The sequence below is a fragment of the Delphinus delphis genome, chromosome 4 (assembly GCF_949987515.2).
Source record: "Delphinus delphis chromosome 4, mDelDel1.2, whole genome shotgun sequence".
In the NCBI taxonomy this organism is placed as follows: domain Eukaryota; kingdom Metazoa; phylum Chordata; class Mammalia; order Artiodactyla; family Delphinidae; genus Delphinus; species Delphinus delphis.
In genome coordinates this window covers 115,645,283-115,671,016 of record NC_082686.1, presented here as the reverse complement: position 1 = coordinate 115,671,016, position 25,734 = coordinate 115,645,283, and the positions used below count along the sequence as shown (strand labels likewise).

Genomic DNA, 25,734 nt, shown 5'->3' with positions numbered 1-25,734 from the left:
AATTATTGATTTGGAGGTGCTAGGGTGTGGTAAAGTCAAATTCAGGGTGAGATCGTGGATTGTGTGGCTGAAGGGAGTGAGAGAAAGTACTGTGGAGATCTTGATGGCAAGGTCCTCAGAGGTCAGATGGATTGTTTGCTTCAGGCATGTGGACCCTACCTCAGTACCTCTTAGTGGTTTACCTCCTGCTCATATTCTTCAGATCTTGGAAAACAATAACTAATACCTTCTTTGTAAGAAAATTGAAAAAACTGTCCTACCTTTGCTTATGGTTCTCAAGCCTTTGCTTCCAGCCCAGATATCTATTCAGTTCCATTCTCTATTTTCACATGGTACATACACTTTTATTTTATTTTTTTTTGCGGTACGCGGACCTCTCACTGTTGTGGCCTCTCCCATTGCGGAGCACAGGCTCCGGACACGCAGGCTCAGCGGCCATGGCTCACGGGCCCAGCCGCTCCGCGGCATGTGGGATCTTCCCGGACCGGGGCACGAACCCGTGTCCCCTGCATCGGCAGGCGGACTCTCCACCACTGTGCCACCAGGGAAGCCCGATAGTAGTTTTTATATTTATGGTCTTGGTTTCTTTAGACCCATTTATACCATTGAGACCTTTTGCATTTTTTAGCTGGTCTGCTTAGTAAGTGAAAAATAGGTTATACTAACAGTGTGGTGAATTATATGCTGATGAATTATAGTCTAATGGTTCTGTGGACGAATATGCTTTCCTAGAGTTTGTCTGCTTCTGCCAGTATGCATTTCTTCATTCTCCCAAATAAAGGTGTTTTAGTGGTGCAGTATTCATGATTCTGTATTTGTCTCCATCATTACAGGTTCATGTCAGGGCTGGCCTTTTTCATGGTACCGAACTCCTGTGTAAAACCATCGTAAGCTCAGAGATATCAGGGAAAAACGATCATATTTGGAATGAACCACTGGAATTTGATATCAATACTTGTGACCTGCCACGAATGGCTCGATTATGTTTCGCTGTTTATGCAGTTTTGGATAAAGTGAAAACGAAGAAATCAACTAAAGCTATTAATCCCTCTAAATATCAGACCATCAGGAAATCTGGAAAAGTGGTAATTATATACTAACTTCTGAAAATTTTTTATAATGGACTAATAATAACGTAATGGAATAATTTAAAACTTTGAAATAATAGAGTAATATAAATGAAATTATGTCATACAACTTTTGTCCCTAAGAACTGATTTCTAAAAAAGACAGTAAGTCTCCATTTTATGTCCTTGTCATTTTTCTTTTGGCAACTTTATTTTAGTATATGTCATACTGTAAGTGTTCTATTATAAATGTAATCCTTTTTAGAAAATAGTTTAAAAAGAATGAAGAGATTTAAAATATTACAGGTCCACAGTCCTTTAACTGAAGTTTCAGGTGCCAGATATGTTTGAGGATTCAAAATTTTATGCATTTTAGAAAGATCATAGATCACTCAACACACCTTGTAGGGTCTGGGACACAACTCTGTAATCAAACACATCAGTTTCTAGCAGTGAAATATATGAATATTCACACTAAATGAGACAAATGAAGGCTGTCATTTAGCTTCATGTTATTTCTGGTCATGTTTTACTGTTAAATGAGTTATGAACAAACCTTTAGTTGTCAGAGTTTCTTGGACTTTGAAATTGTGGATAAAGGATGGTGAACGTGTTCTTATGTTCTCATCTTCCATTTCATATTTTTATTCGAGTCTTTTTAATTTTCTTCTTTATGGAACGTTTCTTTTTGGAGGATGGAGACATGAATTTTATGCATTTTAAAAAGTCTGGTGACTATATTTATCTACATGAATTTGTATCCTTTTATTCTTAACATGAGAATATAAGCCTTTCCTCTGGTTATTATCATATAGTTTTTTAAAAAATGAATTTTATTGTCTAAAAAGTCACATAAGAGTTATTTCCTTAGTTTTTTTCCTCCACTGATAGAGAATTTTACTCAGAGTGTTCAAGTATTTATAGTTTTTTCATAGACTGTGACCGGATTAATTAGTCTGAGTGTCTACGTAAAAGTCCTATTAGCTTGGTGCCTCCTTTTTAGAAATATAAATAAATTCTACAATACCTAGAGACATTGCCTTCTGCTAAATTAAGATTTATATAGACTGAAAGATCTTAAAACATATAATCTAACATCGCACATATTTTCTTGAATCATTAAAAATTCCTCACCATTTGCAATGGCTGCACAATAAATATTCTACTTTTTGGATACTGTATTTTATTCTGGGACATTAATTGGCTTTTAGGATTTTTTTTAACCATTATAAAGATGTTGAACATCTTTCCATGTACATCTTGTTTTTATATTGGATGGTTTTGGAGGAAATCATCTAGAAAGCTAGAAACTTCTAGAACTAACATTATTGAAGCAAAGGGTATGTGCGTGTTCACACCTTAAAGTTTATTCTTAGTATATTTACGCAATGGTATCTTTTCAACAGGATTATCCTGTAGCCTGGGTAAATACGATGGTTTTTGACTTTAAAGGACAGTTGAGATCTGGAGATATAATATTGCACAGCTGGTCTTCATTTCCTGGTAAGATTTACATCCTAATCCTTAGTGTTAAAGAATAATTTTTGGCATGTGGACTAGTTAACATTTTTTTATGACTCACTCTTTTTTCAGTCCAGTTAAGAAACCATATTTTTATTGTTTATTCTAAAACAGATTTCCCAAGATTATTTTAATATACTTAAAAGTGATTTGTATCTGAATATATTTATTTTGATAACTGTTTTCTCACTTTAAATGTTTTATTGTTACAGGTTTTTGAGACATTCTTCTAAGGAACAATGTCTTCTTTATAACAATCTCTGTGGTTCCTAGTTGTACTGAATTTCTGCTTCTGCACTAGAAGGAACATTAACTAACATGGGAAGGATAGTAAAGACACTTCCTCTTTAGTTGGCGTTATCTTGAAATTTGAGCTAAGAGGAACACCTTTCATAAGCCTATATTTCTCAAATACTACTCAGAGTATCCCTGTGAGGTAGATGGCTTTGTCCCATTTTATAGATGAGAAAAGTGAAGTTCAGCCATAAGTCAGTCTTACATAATTGGTTCTTCAAACCTAGGATTTGTGCAAAAGATTGCCTGACTCCTTCCATTGTTCCCACTGCTTTCCCAAATGTGGGAAATTTTCAGTGTTATCTTTGCATTATAATAGTGAGGGGTTTTTTTTTTGGTCTTCATAGTTGGTTAATATATATAGTAAAATTGTGCCCTTACTTGCATTTAAAAATTATTTTGTGGGTGACAGACATTTAAAAATGTTCTATTTTAGTAGCTGCTACCTGAGAAATTGCTTTTGGATAATCAGTTATCCATGAACATATTTATAAACTGCTCATATCCTAGCATTTTATTTGTGTATATTCTTTTATTCCTACCTTTCCTGCATATACCTCCAATAATTTTCACTAATCACATTATTCCCCAAATATAGGAGAGCAGTGTGCTCTTCTTAAGAGGAACTGTAGTTTCACGTTAGAGTAAAAATTATTCATTTCAGCAGTAAACTTTTTTGAAAATCTTAATTTAGACTCACACATGTTCTCCAAAATCAGTAAGCAACTTAACTGATATTTTTAGAAAAATTGACAATTTTTTGCAATTAACTTGGCATATCATGGACCTGAATTTATCTCTAACAAAATGTTAGAGATGTTTGTTCTGCATGTTTGGTTCTAGAATTCACATTTATCCTAGTACGAGCAAGCCAGAAACACAGGAACTACAAATACTCTAATTTCTAGAGTACCTAGGTCATCATTAGAAGGTTTATAACCACATTTATTGGTTGCTTTTGTATTTCCAGAATTCTTCATGTATATAGAAGAAAATACAAATATAAATTTCTACTTTTCTCCCTATTCTTAAATAAAATAGCATATTCTGTGCAGTGTTCTGTTCTCCGTATGTTTGGGGCAGATAATACTAAATTGGTACACTTGACTTTAGATAGGTTGCATTTGATAGGACTAATAAATATAATGCTACTAGATAGCACAAATATAGGATATTAATTTGCTGAGAAATCAGCTTCAGAAGTGTATAAATTATGAGAATTCCTTCAGTCCAGGTCAAAATGGAATCCGTGAGTTGTGAGAGTATTAAACAAGATAAGCAAAGGGTTGATTAAGGAGCTGAAACTTGTAAATATTGGATGGGTCAAAAAAGTGCCTTCGGTTTTTTAAGTAAAAATAAAAGATACATTTTTCATTTTCACCAAGCACTTTATTGAACAACATATTCACCTTTTTGTTCCACCACCTTCTGCCATTTTCCAGGCAACTTCATAATTCCATCTTCCCCAAACTTTTTATCTTTTTGAGAAAAGAACTGTTCCAGGTGCCTTTTACAGTCTTCTGGGGCATTGAAATTTTTTCCATTAAGAGAATTTTGTAAAGACCAAAATCAATGGAAATCCAAAAGTGCAATATTTGGCGAATACAGCTGGATGAATCAGAACTTTCCAGCCAAGCTATAACAGTTTTTGCCTGGTCATCAAAGAAACATGCAGTCTTGTATTATCCTAATGGAAGATTATGCGTTTTAGATCAGTCTGTTGACTAATTCCAGACGCTTTTTGTCGAGTGCCGCTTTCACTTGGTCTAATTGAGAGCAGTACTTGTTGGAATTAATTGTTTTGTTTTCCGGAAGGAGCTCATAATGGATGACTCCCTTCCAGTCCCACCATATGCACAACATCACCTTCTTTGGATGAAGACTGGCCTTTGGTGTGGTTGTTGATGGTTCATTTCACTTGCCCCACGATTTTTCCCATTCCACATTGTTGTACAGCATCCACTTTTCATTTCCCGTCACAATTTGTTTTAAAAACGGAATGCTTTCATTACGTTTCAGTAGAGAATTGCATGCGGAAATATGGTTAAGAAGGTTTTTTTTGCTTAACTTACGTGCAACCCAAACTTCAGAGCAATTCACATAACCAAGCTGGTGCAAATGATTTTCAGCACTTGATTTGGATATTTTGAGTATGTCGTCTCTCTCTCGTGTGGTATAACGCTGATTGTTCTCAATTGATGTCTCAATATGATAGCTATCAACTTCAACTGTTCCACCCGACCGCAGAGCATTGTCCAGCGAGAAATCTCCGACACGAAAGTTCGCAAACCCCTTTTGACACATTCGAACAGTCAATAGCACCTTCTCCATACACTGCACAAATCTTTTTGTGTTTCAGTTGCGTTTTTACCTTTCTTGAAATAATAAAGCATAATATGCTGAAAATGTTGCTTTTTTTCTTCCATCTTCAGTATTAAAATGTCTACACAAAAATTCACCAATTTTGATGTCTTTTTTTAAATGCACGCTGATATGACAGCTGTCACATACAGTCTAACAAAATTGTTTCGAATGAAGTTAAAGACAACTAAGTGCTATTAGAGCCATCTTACGGAAAAAACTGAACAAACCTTTTGGACCACCCAGAACTTTGTAAAGATTTTCTAGCTTTGGGAGATAATTCTCAGTGTGCATACTACCTGGACATTAGGCCTGGACAGAATGTACTTTTATCTTTTATTTCCTTAGGAAGTACAAAAGGACAACTGTGCAAAAAATCAGTTATAAGAAAAGAGAAATTAGTTTGCAGAGGGGAGACTTTAGTTGTACTGCTAACTCTTGTTTTCTCAGAGTTTAATGTCTCTTCAACAGTTTACTTCTCTGTGAAATGAGAAAGTTGTATGAGCTCTAGGGTTTAAGGTAACATTGAAATTCTGATTCACATGCCCAGTCTGTGAATGGAACATATTTAGGGTGGTAGAGAAGAGGAAGGAGTGCCTTGAAGAATGTCACAGTTGGTGAGGTTAAAGAAGTACCACTTGGATGGAATGTTTGAGAAACTACCAGAGAAGGTGTTTAACTACATCAGCAGTTATGAGATCATAGAGGAACATTACCAACATTAGGTTTGTCAAAAGGAATGTTATTAGTGACTCTCAAAATATCAGTTTGGGTACTGTGATGACCATGGAAATCAGAACATATGTGATTAAGAAATTGATATATAGTGATGAAATAATAAAAATTCCTATGGACCACCTAATTTTGAGGGGACGAGAGCAGTTCCAATTTTTTTTTTTTGTAGATTGAGAATACTTGAACACATTTGAAGAAAGAGGTGAGATAGCTATTAATTTCTGTTAACTTTTTCATTTTAAAGATGTATATAAACTCATATTCAAATTTTGTGCCAAGCATTAAGAAAATTAGAGGCTTACTGATACTGTCTGCCAAACTTCCTTAGGTGACACACTTCTAAAGTAATGGATTGAAATCCATTAAACTTTTGTTTTAGTTTCAAAAACATTTCCTAAGAATCAAAATTATTTGCATGTTTTAGATGAACTTGAAGAAATGTTGAATCCAATGGGAACTGTTCAAACAAATCCATATACTGAAAATGCAACAGCTTTGCACATCAGATTCCCAGAGAATAAAAAACAACCTTATTACTATCCTCCCTTTGATAAGGTAAGCTGATTATTTAAAGGTCCACTGTGTATGAAATAATTGGATTATTAGTTCTCGACTCTATATGTTTATCATTTAAGCGATATATGTCTTTCTCTTTCAAGACATCAAATACATTTACATCTTGGTTCAGTGGAAAGACCACTGAGCAGGAAGCCAACTGTATTTAGTACTGGCTTTATCACTGACCAGGTGAGACATGGCCCCTCTGGAGTTCAGATTCCTCATTTATAAAATGAGGAAATCATAATTGTTCTCTGAGGTCCTTTTCAATTACAGGGGCTATAAATGCATTCATATGTAACTCTAATAAACATGTGAAACGTGCCCAGCATGTTGGTTCAGATTAAAGACAATCACTACTGTGTTAGAGTTGGTATTCAAAGAACAGATTATTTATGTTGAAAATATAGTAAGACTTCCTAAGGTGCTGTTATTTTTGTAGAATCTATAGCAAGGGCTTCTATTTCTCAACACATTTCCTTAGTCTACAAGCTGCATGTTTTGGGGATATGGAGAGTGTCTGGTGGGGTTGAAAACTGGGCTGTGATCATTTATATGTTAAGAGAGCTGAGCTGTCATATGTTGTACCTTCAGGTTTGGCCTCTTTGATTCAGGTATGATTGATGCTGATTTTCGTGAGGAGATCTTTGAGCAAATTCTCACATAATAAACAGGAATTTTATTTGATTTACTTAATCCATGTGAGACCAAGCTGCCTTTAAAAATTGGTATTATACTAAAATTTCAACTAATCTACCTATACACTTAATTGTATTTAACATTCAGCACTATCAGACCTATACAGAGTAGATTTTAAATATAGTATGTAAATTAAATTAATGTAACTCAAATGTTTCTTTACTTTCAATTTAGTTGAATTTTATCCACGTTAGAAGTAATTTTTCATTTCATTTTTTAAAAAATGTTCTTCCGATCAGTAATATACAACAAAATTAAAATTTGTGATTATTACAATAGTAGAAATCTCACATGTCAAGAGCCATATACGTTAGTGTTACACAGAGTAGAATAAGGTACATTTTGATGCATCCATTACATTTCTGCTATGGCTTTATTCCTTAGAATAGGAATTTATCCATAAACTATAGCTACTTGTGATACAGTTAAAAGTCCAAGCTCTGACTTTTTTTGTGTTCAATTATGGTATGTGTTTAGCAGTCATTTATAGTTTCTTTTGGATCAAATGAGGTGCTTTTTGAAGTGTTTTTACAAATATAACATCTTGGGCAAATTTAAGTATTTTTGATTTAATATTTCAAGATAAGTCCAGTTTCTTTAAAATGTTCTGTTTCAGCATTGTTGTCAACAGAGTCGTCTACAACTGGCCACTAAACTTTCCTTTTGCCTTTCTGATCCCTTGGAGAGCCTGTCTTTGAAGATCTACTTGGGATGGAGATTTTAGTCTTTAAATATGTATAATATATTTATATTTATTGGTTTTCTTTTAATTGTACAATTTTATATATGATCATTAAAAATATAATGCAGATATAAAAAGTGAAAGTTCCTTGTATTTTTATTTAACGTTTTTTGCTGTACTTGTATACATTTTGCTTTTCAAATCAACTTTTATGGTTATTGCTTAATTTTATTAAATATAATCTCATTTTATCACATAACAACCTTATGAAATAGGATGGATATTACCAGTACATTTTACACATAAGGATTCAATTAAATTATTTGTGGAGAATTAGTCAACTCAGTAACTGGACATGGATCTTCAGATTTTTTTACCTGCTGAGTCTTCCCAATAGACTAGTGGGTTCCCCATCTTTTCAAGAATCAGAGCCTCTTTTGAACTTAATGAATTTAAAAAATATTTTTAGGTTCTCCCTTGACATTACTTCTACTTTTGATATGTTAATTCAGAAGAAAACATGACAAATGACAAAAACTTATTCTTTGTTTTGTAACTCTTACATAACTTTGCATTTTCTTAACCAGAAAATATTTACCTATATTAAAATTTTGTTCACATATACAAGCCACTGCTTATTTTATCTATAGACAATCCTAGTGTACCCTGGGAGTTAACAGTCCTTTATAGTAATACCATTGCTTCCTGGTTGTCAAGAGTTTGAAGACTGGGAATCACTGCATAATACCATTTTGCATTTAAAATTCATGCTTACGTTATAAACCATAGAAATGCCAGATCATATGTAGCTCCTTATAGTGTATGTACAAGTGTAGTAATTTACACTTAAAATTTTATGAATACAAGAGCCAAATTTTAATTTTCTTAATTTTTTTAAACAGATTATTGAAAAGGCAGCTGAGATTGCAAGCAGTGATAGTGCTAATGTATCAGTAAGTATCAAGGTTTTAAAATAGCCCTTATTACAAAGTTGTGTTCATTATTAGTTACCTTCATGTCATACAGGAGACCATACTCATATGCAAGAACAGTCTGAGTGTGCGTGAGTATGAACATGCTAATATTTTGTTAAATGGCAGCTGTTTGTGGTTGGTCTGTGTTCAGGTGGTAAGCCCTTTTCTGATACAAGCACAGGTTCAGCAGGTAGTCTGTAAGGGATGCTATGACACTTCATAGATTAACAATACCATCTTTTTAAATATTATTCAGTTGAATGAGGAGGCTGTAATTTTCTTTATTTCCCTGATATAACAGAGCAGGTATATTCAAGGCAGGTTTCACAATGCTGGGGACCCAGGTTTCTTGCATCTTGGCGCTCTTTCATGTTAATATGTAGTTTTTGTCTCATGTAATATTGGTGCTTCAGCTTCCTACATTACTACTTTCCAGCCCACAGGAACAGGAAAAAGCAAGACTAGAGGCCGTACCCATTCTCTTTGAGGATATCATTAATATGCTCATTTCTGCTCACGTCTCATTAGCCATAACTTAGTCATATGGCCATACCTAACTACAAGTGAGGCTTGTAAATGTAGTCGTTAGCTGGGCAGTCCTGGGCTTGGCTAAGAGTGAGAGATTGTAGTTAATAAAGTAAGAAGGGGAGAATGCATATGGAGAGACAAATAGCAGTCTCTGCTGCATACACCATTCCCATAGTTTCTGCCCAAAGACTACAAAATAGATTACTTTGTTTATTTAGTTTACAATATATATAATATTTCTACCATCTATATTTTTTAATTTAATTTTTTGACGTTCACTTTAAGACTTGGCTGAGTTTTCATCTGTTTTTTTCTTTTCATGTCACCAGTTTATAACTTTCGAGTGACTTTAGTAATGCCATTCTATATAGAATGGTAATTAGATAGAAGCCAGGAGGCAAATGGAGATAATGTATATCCTTTTGTTATTTGCACAGAATGAAAGCACTATTTAATGTTGGTTAGTTGGAGAAACATCTGGCCCAGGCTGTCTTCTTTTTTTGTTTGCTTCCCTTTTATTCTTTTTTTTTTTTTGCGGTACGCGGGCCTCTCACTGTCGTGGCTTCTCCCGTTAAGCAGCGCAGGCTCAGCGGCCATGGCTCACAGGCCAAGCCGCTCCGCGGCATGTGGGATCCTCCCGGACTGGGGCACGAACCCGTGTCCCCTGCTTCGGCAGGCAGACTCTCAACCACTGCGCCACCAGGGAAGCCCTTGTTTTCTTTTTTAATTTAAGTATAGTTGATTTACAGTGTTTCAGGTGTACAGCAAACTGATCAGGTTTCATATATATTTATATATTTTTTTCACATTCTATTCCATTATAGATTATTACAAGATATTGAATATAGTTTTCTGTGCTATACACAGGAAACTATAGTCAATAGTTTGAATATAGTTGATTATCTATTTTATATATAGTAGTGTGTATCTGTAATCCCAAACTCCTAGTTTATCCCCTCCACCTTACCCCTTTGGTAACTGTATGTTTGTTTCCTATGTCTCTTTCTATTTCTATTTTGTAGATAAGTTCATTTGTATGTTCACTTAGTATGATAATCTCTAAGTTCATCCATGTTGCTGCGAATGGCATTATTTCATTTTTTAAAAAATCTATTGAAGTATAGTTGATTTACAATGTTGGGTTAATATCTACTGTACAGCAAACTGATTCAGTTATACATATATATACACATATTCTTTTCCATTATGGTTTATCACAGGATATTGAATGTAGTTCCCTGTGTTATACAATAGGAATTATTTCATTCTTTTATGACTAATATTCCATTGTGGTGCGTGTGTGTGTGTGTGTGTACGTGTATGTGTGTACATGCAAATGCCACATCTTTATCCGTTTGTCTATCATTGGACATTTAGTTTGCTTCCATGTTTCGGCTGTTGTAAATAGTGCTGCTATGAACATCGGTGTGCATGGATATTTTCAAATTAGAGTTTTCATCTTTTCTGGATATATGCTCAGGAGTGGAATGGTTGGATCATATGGCCACTCTATTTTTAGTTTTTTAAGGAAACTCCATACTGTTTTCCATTGTGGCTGCACCAGTTTACATTCCCACCAATAGTGTAGTAAGGTTCCCTTTTCTCTACACCCTTTCCAGCATTTATTAATTGTAGACTTTTTGTTGATGACCATTCTGACTGGTGTGAGGTAGTACCTCATTGTTGTTTTGATTTGCATTTCTCTAATAATTAGAGATGTCGATCATCTTTTCTTGTGCCTGTTTCCCTCTGTACGTTTTCTTTGGAGAAATGTCTACTTAGGTGTTCTGCCCATCTTTCTGTTGGGTTGGTTGTTTGTTTTTGATATTGAGCTGTATAAGCTGTTTGTATATTTTGGAAATTAATCCATTGTTGCTTGCATCGTTTGAAAATGTTTTCTCCCATTCTGTAGGTTGTCTTTTCATTTTGTTTATGATTTCCTTTGTGGAAAAGCTTTTAAGTTTAACTGTGTCCCATTTGTTTATTTTTGCTTTTGTTTCAGTTACTCTAGGAGACAGATCCAAAAAAATATTGCTCAGATTCATGTCAGAGTGTTTTGCCTATGTTTTCCACTAGGATTTTTATAGTACCATTTTGAGTTTATTTTTGTATGTGGTGTTAGAGAATGTTCTGATTTAATTCTTTTACATGTAGCTGTCCAGTTTTCCCAGTGCAGCTTATTGAAGAGACTGTCATCTCCATTGTGTACTCTTGCCTTCTTTGTTGTAGATTAATTGACCATAAGTGTGCGGATTTATTCCTGAGCTTTCTGTTCGGTTCCATTGATCTATGTGTCTGTTTTTGTGCCAGTACCCTGCTGTTTTGATTACTGTAGCTTTATAGCATAGTCTGAAGTCAGGGAGCGTGATTGCTCCAGTTCCATTCTTCTTTCTCAAGAATTGTTTTGGCTTTTCCACAGGCTGTCTTCTGCTTTACCATTAGAGTTCTCAAAAATTTCAGTAGCCTTTCATTGCAAGTTATCTGCTACTACAAATACTTTAAGAGTATAGTTGACCCTTGAACAACACAGGTTTGAACTGTGTGGGTCCTCTTAAACACAGATTTTTTTTCATTAAATAGGTACTACAGTACCACATGATCTGCAGTTTGATTGAATTCATGGATGCAGAACCTTGGGTACAGAGTATCAACTGTAAAATTATACATAGGTTTTCGACTGCGCAGGTGGTCTGCATCCCTAATCCCCATGTTCAAGGGTCAAGCGTAGCTCTCTTCAATGAAATAAGTTTATTATAAGTATACACTTACCAGCTTGTCTGACAATTACTGAAACATATAATTACAGTTTAAGAAATAACACTTATATAGGCCTATCTTCATTCTCATGCCTATTTTTAGTTACCTTTTATTAGTCTTAATATTGCTTCTTGAACATCAGAAGCGTAAATTAATTTTTATTATTTCTGCTGTGCTACTGCTACCTTACCTAAATCAGAGAGTTCCCTCCTTACTGACAATGCAATATTGTTGCCCGGATTTTTTTTTTTTTTTTAAATAATCCCATGTTCAAGACCTTCTTTGTGGTATGTGGGATCTTTTTTAGCTGCGGCATGTGGGATCTTTAGTTGTGACATGTGGGATCTTGTAGTTGCTGCATGTGGGATCTTTAGTTGTGGCACGCAAACTCTTAGTTGCGGCATGTGGGATCTAGTTCTCTGAGCAGGGATCAAACCCAGTCCCCCTGCATTGGGAGTGTGGAGTCTTAGCCACTGGACCGCCAGGGAAGTCCCTCTTGCCCAGGTTTGATGTACTTTTTTTTTTTTTTTTTGGTGGGTACATTAATAAATTGTGTGAAACCAAAAATGAAAGTTTTTAAAATAACTGCCACTTACCTTTCTCGCCCAGAGATAACTATATAAACAGTTTAGCTTTGTGTGTAAACATCTATATATTTTAAAAATATATGAGATCTTTATATATGTAGTTTCGTCCTTTTTCATGTAACGAATTTTATGGATCTTGTCATGTCTGTGTGAAGAGCTCCACTGCTCTGTTTATAAAGCCTTGTTATATTATATTTCATGGCATTAATTATTGGTAGCCATTAGTTATTAAATATTCATACCTCTACTGATGGATGTTTTGCTTATTTCTAATTATTTTCCACTGAAGCTGTGTTGCAATGAATACCTTGTACATCTTTATATACATGTCTGTATTTTGTACGATGGATTCCTAGAAATGAAATTATAGATTGAAAGGTATGTCCCTTTTTAATAAGAATTCTGCCAAATTGCATACCCTAAAAGAGTTAAAATTTACAACACACCCACACTGTGAACATAAAAATGGTGGCACATTATTTTAACTTGCATTCTTTTCTTATTGGTCAGGTTGGAGTTTGTTTCTTTTTTCTTTTTAAAATTTTATTTATCTTTTAAAAGATTTCTGTTAATTCCTTTTTCATGGCTATAATGTCACCTTAGTTCTCTCTGAGGAATTAAATAATCTTGTTTTTGAAGTGGTCTTGCTTCTGCTTTTGACATCTATCTATCTTCATATGGGTTTTTCTCAATATTTGGTGATTCTTAGTTTAGCTCTTTTGTACTTGTGACTCCCTGGTTGTTTGCTTATTCGCTGTAATCTGTGTTCAATATCTGTAAGACTTAGGGTAGACTGTGCTGAAAATGGGTCTCCTGTATGAAGATTTCCATACCTTCTGAGATCAGGTGGCTCCTTATGACTCAGTACCCATGCTCCTCACCTCAGTCTAGGGCTGATCCCATTGCTGTTTCAGCTCAGCATAAACAGAGCAAGGGGCATGCCTGACCAAAGCAGCTGCTCCATATGCAGATCCTGTGATAACTCCCCTGACGATTCCCCCTGGCCTCCTCTCATCCCTTGTATCCTCTGATTCTGAGCCGGAATGCCTCCTGGAACTGTGTGTTTCACTACCGCTAGAATCTCAGCAGATCTGATCCTTGATGCTATCTACTTTCTCTCATTAAAGGATTCCTATGTTATGCATTTTCCCTTGTATCCTAGAACTGTTACTGATTTATATTTTTATATTTATATATTTATTTATTTATTTGGCTGCGTTAGGTCTTAGTTGCAGCCCACAGATCTTCGTTGCAACATGCGAGATCTTTTGTTGTGGTGCGGGCTTCTCTTTAGTTGTGGTGTGCGGGCTCAGTAGTTGCAGCATGCAGGCTTAGTTGCCCCGCGGCATGTGGGATCTTAGTTCCCCAACCAGAGATCGAAACCGCGTCCCCTGCATTGGAAGGTGGATTCTTAACCACTGGACCACCAGGGAAGTCCCACTGATTAGTATTTTTAAATACTTAAGGCACTTCATGGTCTTTTGAATGAAAGGAATGAAGAGAACTAAGTTCTCATTCCACTGTTTAATCCACTTTCATGTATATGCCAAGAGCATGTTACATTCCTTAATAAGATCATGGTAAGTTGACTTGTTGAATTGTGTGTACATTTATAGGTATATATATATATTAAACATGTATACATATAATATGTACACACATACAATTTATTTTTGAATTTACCAACACCTTACTAAGGAACTTAAACCTGCTCTTGGAATTAAAAAAATTTTGTTTTAATTGTGGTAAAGTACACATAAAATTTACTGTCTTAATCATTTTCAAGTGTACAGTTCACAAGTGTTAAGTATATTCACAATATACTTAAAACATTGTTATGCAATTGATATCCAGAACTTTTTAATCTTGCAAAATTGAAACTCTGTATCCACTAAACAATTCCCCATTTTCCCTTCCCCTCAGACTGTGACATCCACTGTTCTACTTTCTGTCTCTATGAATTTGACCATTCTAGAAACCTCATATAAATGTAATCATACACTATTTTATCTTCCTGTGACTGGCTTATTTCACTTAGTGTAATGTCTTTAAGGTTCATCCATGTTATAGCATGTCAAAATTTCCTTCCTTTTTAAGGCTGAATAATATTCCATTGCGTGTATGTACCAGATTTTGTTTATCCATTCATTCATCAATGGACCCTTGGTTCGCGTCCACATTTTAGCTATTGTGAATAACGCTGCTATGAACATGAGTGTACAATATATTTTTGAGATGTTGCTTTCGATTCTTTTGGGTATATACCCAGAAGTAGAATTGCTGGATCATATGGTAATTCTATTTTTCATTTTTTGAGGAACTGCCAGTGTTTTCCACAGTGGCTGTACCATTTTACATTCCCACCAACTGCAAAAGGATTCCAGTTTTTCCATATGCTTCCCACCACTTCTGTTCTTTTGATGGTGTTAAGCCTAATAGGTGTTGGCAATTTTTTTTTTTTTTTTGTCTGCATCAAGTCTTAATTGCGGCACATGGGATCTTTGTTGCTGTGCACGGGCTTCTCTCTAGTTGTGACATGGAGGCTCCAGGACACGTGGGCTCTGTAGTTGTGGCGTGAGGGTTCCAGAGCCCATGGGCTCTGTAATTTGCGGCACGCAGGCTCTCTAGTTGAGGCTCATGGGCTTAGTTGCCCCAATGGCATGTTGGATCTTAGTTCCCTGACCAGGGATCGAACCTGCATCCCCTGCATTGTAAGGTGGATTCTTTACCACTGGACCAGCAGGGAAGTCCCAGTGTTGGCATTTTTTTAAACAGGTGGTTGCCAAGGATCGTGGGTCTGTAGAATAGAAAAAAATGTGATCTTTGTGAATTATGATTATTGAATTGGCAGCTTTTGATCTTCCTATCCAGTGGTTCTCAACCTGAGGCTGTTTTGCCTTCAGTGGGGCATTTGGCATTGTCTCAAAATTTTCTTAGTTATCTCAAGTCATGGGAGGTTGTTTCTGGCACGTAGTGAGTAGAGTTCAGGGGCTGCTAAACTGTCTACCATGTACAGGACCATCCTCCTACAACAAGATAGCATGGGGGCTGAGAAACCAAATCTTAATGGCTGGCTTTTGTTAATGAAGATGATGACTCAGCCTTTAGTTCAGAGGTTCTGGGGATCTACCTAGAATGTTTTCTTAGTAGAATGATTTGGGGTCTTTACAGCCTTCAATTTTAGGGAAGGAAAGAGCAAACATTTTTTTAAAAATTTCAAACTCACTGAAAACTTGGGAGAAGTGTACAAAGAATTCCCATACAACTTTCATCCAGCTTCCGCAACGGTTAACATTTTACCACATTTGTTTTATTGTTTTGAGTGTGTGTATTCAGTTCTTTCTGAATCATTTGAGATGAGGTGGCATACATCATGACATTTTATCCTTTAATTCTTCAGTGTATATTTCCTAAAAACAAGGACATTCTCATAACTAACCAGAATCAATTCATAAAAATCAGGAAAATAATATTGATAGAGTTCTGTTGTCTAATTCACACATTCCATTCATATTTAGCCAGTTGTCTCAATAATGTCCTTTATAGGTCCAGGATCCAACTCAGGATTACTTGTTGCATTTCTTTAACGTGTGTCTTTAGTTTTCTTCATTCTAGAATAGTTCCTCAGTCTTTCCTTATCTTTAACGACTCTGATGTTTTTTAAGAATACAAGCCGGTTACTTTGTAGAATGTCACTCAGTTTGGATTTGCCTAATGTTTTGTCATGATCAGATTCCAGCTACGCATTTTTAGCATAAATAGATTGAAGTGGTAGTTTGTTCTTACTACATTTCACTCAAAGGCAAACAATGTCAACCTGTCCTATTACTATTGACGTTAATTATTATCACTTGGTTAGGATAGTGTCTACTAGGTTTTTCTACTGTAAAGTTAATAAGTAAGTATTTTGTGGGCATATTTTGAGACTAAGTAAACATACTGTTTCACATCTAACTTTCACCCACTTGTTTTAATATTAATATATCTTGCCTGAACCAGTATTATTACAGTGGTTTGCCGTGCTGATTTTCAAATTTATTTTCCTTTTGGATTTGTTACTTGACATACCATAGGGTCGAGGTTTTTCTTCTCCCCCATTTATTTACTTACTTAAAAAAAAATATTGGATTTGTGATTTCTGTTTTATTTAATGACTTATAATTAGTAACTGTCATTAATTTTGATGTTCAGATTTTACCTAGATTTGGCCAGTGGCAACCCATTCATGTTCCGTCTTGAGTCTTTTTGACATGGATTCCTATGAACCTTAACATATTTACTTATTTGCTCAATCCTCTGTAATCAATCTCCCAATCATATAAACATCTTCTCAGTCTCTTTCCCACCAGCCCTGACTACATGGGCTGTCTCATCCCCAGTTGTGTGTTGGTCAGTCTGGCCAACACATAGTTAATTCCATCCTTGACAAGCACATGGCTAACACGCTGTTTTGAGTTTCTAGCCCCTCTGAATATGACAGATGAGTTTTCCAGGCCCACCACCCCAGTAAGGAATGGGAAAGAGCCATAGTCTTTTTTTTCATTTGCTTATGGCAAGATATATATGTTGTGTTTTATTTTGGTTAGTAATCACTATTATATCATAATGTGTATATAATTATGAAAAATTAAACATAAAAACAAAGCAGAGAATATAGGTGTTAACTTTCATTGCTTTTTACCACTACTTTAATGCAAGCATTTTAACATGTGTGTAAGTTCATCAGTTGCACTACAGTGTAATTTTTCATTGCTGATTGTTTTGAGTTTTGTAAAAGGATGTAAGATTCTGTGGGTTTTTTTTGCTTACTGCCACATTTCTGGTAGTTGTTTGTTTTTACCTTGGCTTTATCCAGTGCTGTGCTTTTCATAGCTCAGTAAACAATCACACTACAATTATACAGCTAACCCCCTGCTCTTCCCTCTTCATTTATTCCTAGGTCTTCAGGATATTTACTTACAGTAGGTCTGTAGCGTCTAATTTTGATCCATGAAATTACAGTAGTCTGCTAGGTTTTGGGCTATTTAACCTAACAGCAGTCTGCCTTTCTCCGGCGTGAACAATTTATACTTTTTGTTGTTTGCAATAACAGGTTTCACTTTTATATGTAAGTGTAGGAGTTACATTTTCAAATTCTGATAACTTCTCTTGATCATTTTGCAAAGAAAAAAGAAACTCAGTCAATTTTGTAAAATAAAGCATACCTTTTTAGATTGAGGCACTGAATATAAAACTGTAATCATACATAGAGAGAGAGTGTGTGTGTGTGTGTGTGTGTGTGTAAGACTTTATTTTTGCTAAGAGCATTTTAGACTCACAACAAAATTGGGAGGACCGTACAAAGATTTGCCATATATCCGTGCCCCTGCACATGTATAGCCTCCCTCATTATCAGCATCACTTACCAGAATGGTACGTGTATTACTAAGGATGAATCTACATTAATACATCATAACACTCAAATGTCCATAGTTTACCTTAGGTTTCATTCTTGCTGTTGTGCATTCTATGGGTTTGGGCACATGTATAATGACATATATCCATCATTATAATATCATACCAAGTAGTTTCTCTGCCTTGCAAATCTGTGCTCTGCCTATTCATTCCCTCACCCTACCTTCTATCCCTGGCAACCACTGATCTTTTTATTGTCTCCATAGTTTTGCCTTTTTCCAGAATGTTGTAGTCAGCATCATTTTACCTGTAGCCTTTTCAGATAGGCTTCTTTCACTTAGTCATATGCATTTAAGGTTTCCTACATGTCTTTTTGTGGGATGATAGCTCATTTCTTTTAGTGCTAAATAATATTCCATTGTCTGTCTGTATTACAGTTTATCCATTCACCTACTGAAGGACATCTTGGTTGCTTCCAAGTTTTGGCAGTTTTGAATAAAGCCAAATAAACATCCGTTTACAGGTTTTTGTGTGGGCATAAGTTTTCAACTCCTTTTGGTAAATAGCCAAGGGGCATGATTACTGGATTGTATTGTAAGAGTATGTTTAGTTTTGTAAGAAATCGCCAAATTGTCTTCCTAAGGGATTGTAGTATTTTGCATTTCCGCCAGCAATGAATAAGAGTTGCTCCACATCCTTAGTAGCATTTGATGTTGTCAGTGTTCTGGATTTGGGCCATTCTGTATGCAGTCATATTTCATTTTTGTTTTAATTTGCATTTCCCTGCTGACATATGATATTAAGCATCATTTTATATATATATTTTTGCCAACCATATATCTTATTTGATGAGGTGTCTGTTCAGGTCTTTAATCCATATTTTTTTGTCTGGTTGTTTTCTTGTTGTTGAGTTGTAAGAGTTCTTTGTATATTTTGGATAACAGTCCTTTATCAGGTATGTCTTTTTGCAAATATTTTCTCCCAGTCTGTGCCTTATTGTTTCATTCTCTTGACAGCGTCTTTTGCAGAGCAGATAATTTTAAATTTAATGAAGTCCAAGGTATCAATTCTTTCAATGACGGATTATGCATTTGGTGTTATAGGTTAAAAGTTATTGCCAAACCCAAGGTCATCTAGATTTTCTCCTGTGTTCTTCTAGGAGTTTTATAGTTTTGCTTTTCACGTTTATTTTTATCTAAGTCCGGTAGTGTCGGTCCTTCAGCGTTGTTTTATTTATTTTTTTTTTGCGGTACATGGGCCTCTCTTGGCTGCGTTGGGTCTTCTTTGCTGCGTGCGGGCTTTCTCCAGTTGTGGCGAGTGGGGGCTACTCATCCTTGTAGTGTGCAGGCTTCTCATTGCGGTGGCTTCTCTTGTTGCAGAGCATGGGCTCTAGGCGTGCGGGCATCAGTAGTTGTGGCTCACGGGCTCCAGGGTGCAGGCTCAGTAGTTGTGGCGCACAGAGTTACTTGCTCCGCGGCATGTGAGATCTTCCCGGACCAGGGCTCGAACCCATGTCCCCTGCATTGGCAGGCGGATTCTTAACCACTGCACCACCAGGGAAGTCCTTGTAGTAAGTTTTAAAATAAGGAAATGTGAAACCGCCACCAGGGAAGTCCCTCAACCTTGGTCTTTCTTCTTCCATACTGTGTTGACTATTTTGGGTCTTTTGCCTTTCCATATAATTTTAGAATCAGTTTGTTGATATCCACATAATAACTTACTGGGATTTAAATTGGGTTTAAATTGAATCTGTTGATATTAAGTTGGGAAGAACTGACAATATTGTGATTGTCAGTTCATGGATAAGAATATTGACAATATTCTTATCCATGAACATGGAATATATCTCCATTTGTTTAATTCCTTGATTACTTTCATAAGAGTTCTGTAGTTTTCTCATATAAATCTTGTATGTATGTTGTTAATTTCTTACTGTTTCCTTATTTTGGGGTGCTAATGTAAATATTATTGCATTTTTAATTTCAAATTCCGCTTATTTATTGCTAATACATAAGAAAAGGATTTACTTTTATATATTGACCTTGTATCCCACAATTGCTGTAATTGCTTATTAGTTCCAATGGTGGTTTTGTTGATTCTTTCATATTTTCTACATAGACAATCATGTCATCCTAATTATTTTTACATATGCATATACTATTTTGAATCTCACTACTTTAGAAAATTAGTGATATGACTTTTATTTATTTTAATGTTTATATGAAATCCCAGTTAAAATAATTTCAAGTACAAAATAATATGCTAATGGAACATAAATCCTTACAGAATCTTGTCAGATAATTCTGGAGATTTTTTTGTGAGGATGGGGGATAAGGAAGGGATATGCTTTCGCCTAAATGGTTTAGTTTTTCTTTAAGTATGGGGAAATGTACCTTTTTCTTTTCCTTTTCTTTATTTAATAAATTTCTTTTATTTATTATTTTTGGCTGCATTGGGTCTTCATTGCTGCGCGCGGGCTTTCTCTAGTTGCAGCAAGCAGGGGCTTCTCTTCATTGCGGTGCGCTGGCTTCTCATTGCAGTGACTTGTCTTGTTGTGGAGCACAGGCTCTAGGCACGCAGGCTTCAGTAGTTGTGGCACACCGGCTCAGTAGTTGTGGTTCGTGGGCTCTAGAGTGCAGGCTCAGTAGTTGTGGCACACGGGTTCGTTGCTCCACGGCATGTGGGATCTTCCCACACCAGGGTTCGAACCAGTGTCCCCTGCGTTGCTAGACGGATTCTTCACCACTGCACCACCAGGGAAGCCCCCCTTTTTCTTTTAATGTTAGTGTAATTCAGAGTCTGGATCCAAAATATAGTATGGTCCATTTTCTTTATTTTAATATATTCTTATAAGGATTGGGAAAGAAAATGGGATAACTGTATTTTTTTTATGTTTACTTTTAGCCAAGTTTCAGTCCTTACTCTAAATGTTTTAATGCCTCAGAGCCAAGAAGGCACCTATTAACCTTTTTAAAACTATAAATTTGGTTCATCTTTGATTTTGCTTTTTTCTTTATAGAAATTAAAAAAGGAAGATGAGAAACTCAGTTCAAATAATGACTTTTTTAATCCAAATTACAATTCTGCCACCTAGTGTTTGCATACGGATTTTTTAACAGTATTCTTTTTTCTTTTAAAAAAACTGAGAATAATTTTTTCCTTCATCCTTAGCTTACTAATTTAATATTCAGTTTAGTAAAAACTTTAAAAGGGGTATCCAACTTTTTACGGAATTAGATTGTTAATATCTCAAATTTTAAAGCTCATAAATTGTTGAAAAATTCATTGTGTAGTTAACCCTTGAACAACACGGGTTTGAACTGTGCAGATCCACTTACAAGTGGATTTTTTTCAATAAACAAGTACTGCAGTACTACGTGAACCGTGGTTGGTTGAATCTATGAATTTAGGGATTTTCTCCTGCTTGGGGGTTGGTGCCTCTAACCCCTGTGTTCAAGGTCTGCCCGTGATGTTTACACAGTTTTGTTCTGTAATGAGTAATTTTACTTTCTTAGAGTCGAGGTGGAAAGAAGTTTCTTGCTGTACTGAAAGAAATCTTGGACAGGGATCCGTTGTCTCAGCTGTGTGAGAATGAAATGGATCTTATTTGGACTTTGCGACAAGACTGCAGAGAGAATTTCCCACAGTCATTGCCGAAATTACTGCTGTCAATCAAGTGGAATAAACTTGAGGATGTTGCTCAGGTAACAAAAGATCATTTCTGTAACTCCATTCAGCAGTATATGTTACTTTGTTGATTTCGTGTAAATTGTCCTTTCCTATATAGGTATGTTTCCAAAGGTTGGGTAATTTTCTGCAGGAGAAATTTTGAGGTTTTCAACTCTTACATATTCTGGTCTAAATGGTAAACCAGAAAGTTTTAAGATTTCAAAATCCCAGATTCCGGGTAGGTTTTCTATATCTTTTACTAAAGATAATTAAGACTTAGGTCTTGGTGTAATCATCTGTAATTACTACCAGCATGTGGTAGGTTCTGGGCTACTTCTAACAGTTTCATCAATGAACTCCAAGGTTTTAATCTTAAGACCTTTTGCAGTGAGTGTCCTAAAATGAATATGTATTGTTTGAAAATTACCTCTATTTGTAAAAGTTAACATTTTAGATCATAAGCCATTCAGATCAATTTTACTGTTTATTTAAAGTTGGTCAGTGTTGATGAATATTTGTCTTTAAGCAGAAAAGCAAAAGGGGAACAAATGTTTGATCCAAAAAAGCCACCAAATTTTAGCTACTTGATTTAATTTTCAAGACTATGTGAAAAAGCACTGGCATTATTAAATTCACTTGCTTATCAGTGCTCTACAGAAAGATTCTTGAAATTATTTCTTAATCAGAATGAATACATTTGGCATATTAAAATAATGTTATTCACCTTACTTGAATTCAAGTGATCTTTTAAAAATTTTTCTTGTCTTATTAAATCTATAATGACTTTAAAAATTTAGTCAAGAAATGTATATTTCTTTTAATCAGGTATATTTTTTTTAAATCTTTGATTTTATTGTTTTACTTCGTAAATTAAGTTTAGAAAGTATTTCTTTTGAGTTTATTCCTAGGGTCTAACAATTTTTTTGGAATCATGTTACAAAATTATATGATGTGCCTTGTTTAAACTGGTTACACAGACCACATGAAAATTACTTACTCTGAAAAGGAACTATTTTTGTCATCTAGATAGATTTTAATTGTTCTGACACAGTTGTCTTCTAACCATTTATTTATTTAAATTCAAGGTTAGTTTTCTATGAACCCCCCCTAATGGTTGAATATAAGCATTTATTAACTGGCACATTTGCCTACTTCTCAATGAATAGCATTCATTTCTAAGTGCCTATCCAAGAAATGCATCGTATTATTATTTTGCATATAATTAGAATAGAAAAAAATTTCTTGCTGTTCTCTTAAGATATCTGAGAGGGAGGTTTTGTATGTCAACTGTCAGAAAATGGAATGAGACAATTCGGGCTTAATATTTCCTTATTCGAACCCCAGGGGCAGAAATTTTTACACTGAGGAGTTTAGTTTACTATACTTGTCTCATTTCCATGAGTAAATCTAAAGCATTGTTTTCAGATATAACTTAACTTCCTCCATTGTGGTAGAAGAAAGTCTGTAGTGTAACTTAATATTCTTATAGAAAAACCTAAATGTGTGTAAGGAAGTATAGGAAGGTATGAATTTCACGATCCTAATCCCCCCCTTTAGTAGTCTAGAAAAGAAAATCAACGGAATAAAAAGTAATGTGTTTTGGCTTCTCCCCCAGCCCTATCCCATTGCCAGTTACACTGAACTGGTATAAGAGAATATAAACTGTATTTTCAATGAATTGACTACCTAAGAGAAGTGGAGAGTCAGAACCTGGTGCACATATTCTGCAGGCATATGCCACTGGTGAAAATTCTATAGAAGGGTAGCCTCCCATTAATCCACAGGAAAACATTCTGTTGGCATACTGCAGAAGGGGTTTCAATAGCCTCTTGCAGCAGACAGGTAATTAATTAGTCAGCACTGCTTTCACTATTTATATGGCTGAGTCAGATTTCCCTTCCCTGTTTGCTTCCATAGCTTTCTCCAAACTGAAGAGATGAGTTTTGGTAATTTATTTAATTTTATGTTTATATTATTGATTTAATAATTTAATAATCTTAGCAAAAGTTATAACTTTTCAATAGTAGGGCTGTTTTTAACCTATACCATAGTTGAACCTCTGGTATTACATAACATTATCTATCCTTTACAGTATTGTTTTTGTGGAGCAGTGTATATTCCACGTGTTAACTGGGGATGCTAGGAGGTTTTTTTAAGCTATCATTTCAGACCCTCAAGAAACAGTCCCCTTTATCCATAAGGAGGAATACTAGTCCATTAGGGCCTTGGGGAAAGTGGGCAGGGAGCCCCATCAGTGATAAAACATGGGGTGATGTAGGTGTTTCATATCTTTAAAGCAATATTGCCCAAACTTTTGTTCAATTATTACACTCCTTAGGACCTTTTTTACATATTTTCCCCAATAGCCCCATCCCCATGGGATTTTGATACCACAGATAAGTGTATGTTTGCCTATGTAGTGTATGCATATATGTACTTTGTATATTAAAAGAGCAAGTATAAGACAATCTTTTTATTCAGTATAAGTTTAAGAATAATTGAACCAAAATTTAAGGTAAAGGTTAAAATGTAAAAACTAACATTTTGTTGTATTTGTTGAATAACTGATGTAATTCATTATGTAAATTGTAATGTATCACATTTCATATCCATGTTAGTAATTTATGTAAATATATATTAAAAAGGCAATGCAGTCAACTTTTAAAAATTACTCAAAAGGGTTATTTTTTCTGCTAATGTAAAATAATTGAAAATTAATTTTTTAAAAATTATATCATTAGAGAACTTCTAAATTTGCTTCATATGAGAAGATACCTTTTAACTTAGCTGCTAGATACTCATTTAGATATTGACTTTTGAGCACTTGACAAGTTAATGAGAGGTTGAATAATTTGGAGAATTAAAATAATAAAATGTAAATTATTTTTATGTAATTTTCAAAGCCCAGGTCTCTCGCAGATGCTCAAGTGACAAACGACAAGGCAGGCAGCAGGTACTGCAAGCCATCTCTTGCAACATGACTTTGAGATTGAGCAGGCAACTGAGAGAAAAGCCTCCAACCATTGCCATCTATTTGCCATATTCTTGTAGCTCTCATCTTGCATACATTTTGTGTTTCTTCCTTGGACTTGATGTCAGTGCTACATAAGTGATACCCAAGAAAACCCAACAATATAAATCAGATATTAAGGAATAAGATTTTGTCCGAGAAGGTTGAGCTTTGGAGGGCCACAAATCATAATTATCAAAAAATGTTTTGCTTTCCTCCGTAACCACTTTTCTTCCCACTTACCATCCCTGATAAGAATGTAAGCTATAAATATATCAAAACCATGAGGAGGAAGGGACTCTTCCCAAAATTGACCCTTAAAAAAAAATCAACCCTGATGAGTCTCACTGTGTTCTGATGGGAGGCAGGTAAGAATCCTTTCTAGAGATTTGGGTTTTCTGGAACTAGGGTTTCCAAAGATGTGGCCATGTCCACCTGAACCCACCCTTCACCAGTACTCCCAGCTCATTCCCCCATGGGATTCTTTTTTATCCTATATCTAGGTCATTTCTAAGCGGCATCTGTAAGTGGGAAACTGGCTGTATTTATCTTGTGTATATAAATAACTAGGTACTGTGATATAATGGATTTAAACATGTTATAGTCAATAAAGTTTTGTAAAGTGATACTCTTAAAAATATTAAGAACTAAAAGTAAACTTCCTCAAGATAATTTTATGTTGTTATAATGCACTTTTTTATATATAAATTGCCTTTCATTAGTTTGAGCCTTGCAGCTTATATTTGTACTTTGAATTTGACCTTTAAGTATTTCTTGATTATTTCCCTCTGCTGTTTCCCCTCTCCCCTTCCTCTCACCTTTCCCCCTACCTTCTGCCCCCATCTTTTTTTCCCTTAAAAAATTATTTAATGATTGTAGAATTCATATATTCAGTGTA

The 25,734-nt window shown here is 35.2% G+C and overlaps 1 protein-coding gene across 5 annotated transcripts in view; it reads left to right on the top strand.

Annotated features, from left to right (window-relative positions):
• PIK3CB (phosphatidylinositol-4,5-bisphosphate 3-kinase catalytic subunit beta) overlaps positions 1–25,734 on the top strand; it is a 189,783-nt gene that overhangs the window by 121,488 nt on the left and 42,561 nt on the right. For all 5 annotated transcript variants that reach the window (XM_060011329.1, XM_060011330.1, XM_060011331.1 and 2 more), the window contains 5 exons: positions 834–1,085; positions 2,474–2,570; positions 6,403–6,533; positions 8,820–8,870; positions 21,673–21,861. In XM_060011329.1, coding sequence (XP_059867312.1) covers positions 834–1,085; positions 2,474–2,570; positions 6,403–6,533; positions 8,820–8,870; positions 21,673–21,861 — 720 coding nt within the window. The remainder of the gene's footprint in view (positions 1–833; positions 1,086–2,473; positions 2,571–6,402; positions 6,534–8,819; positions 8,871–21,672; positions 21,862–25,734) is intronic.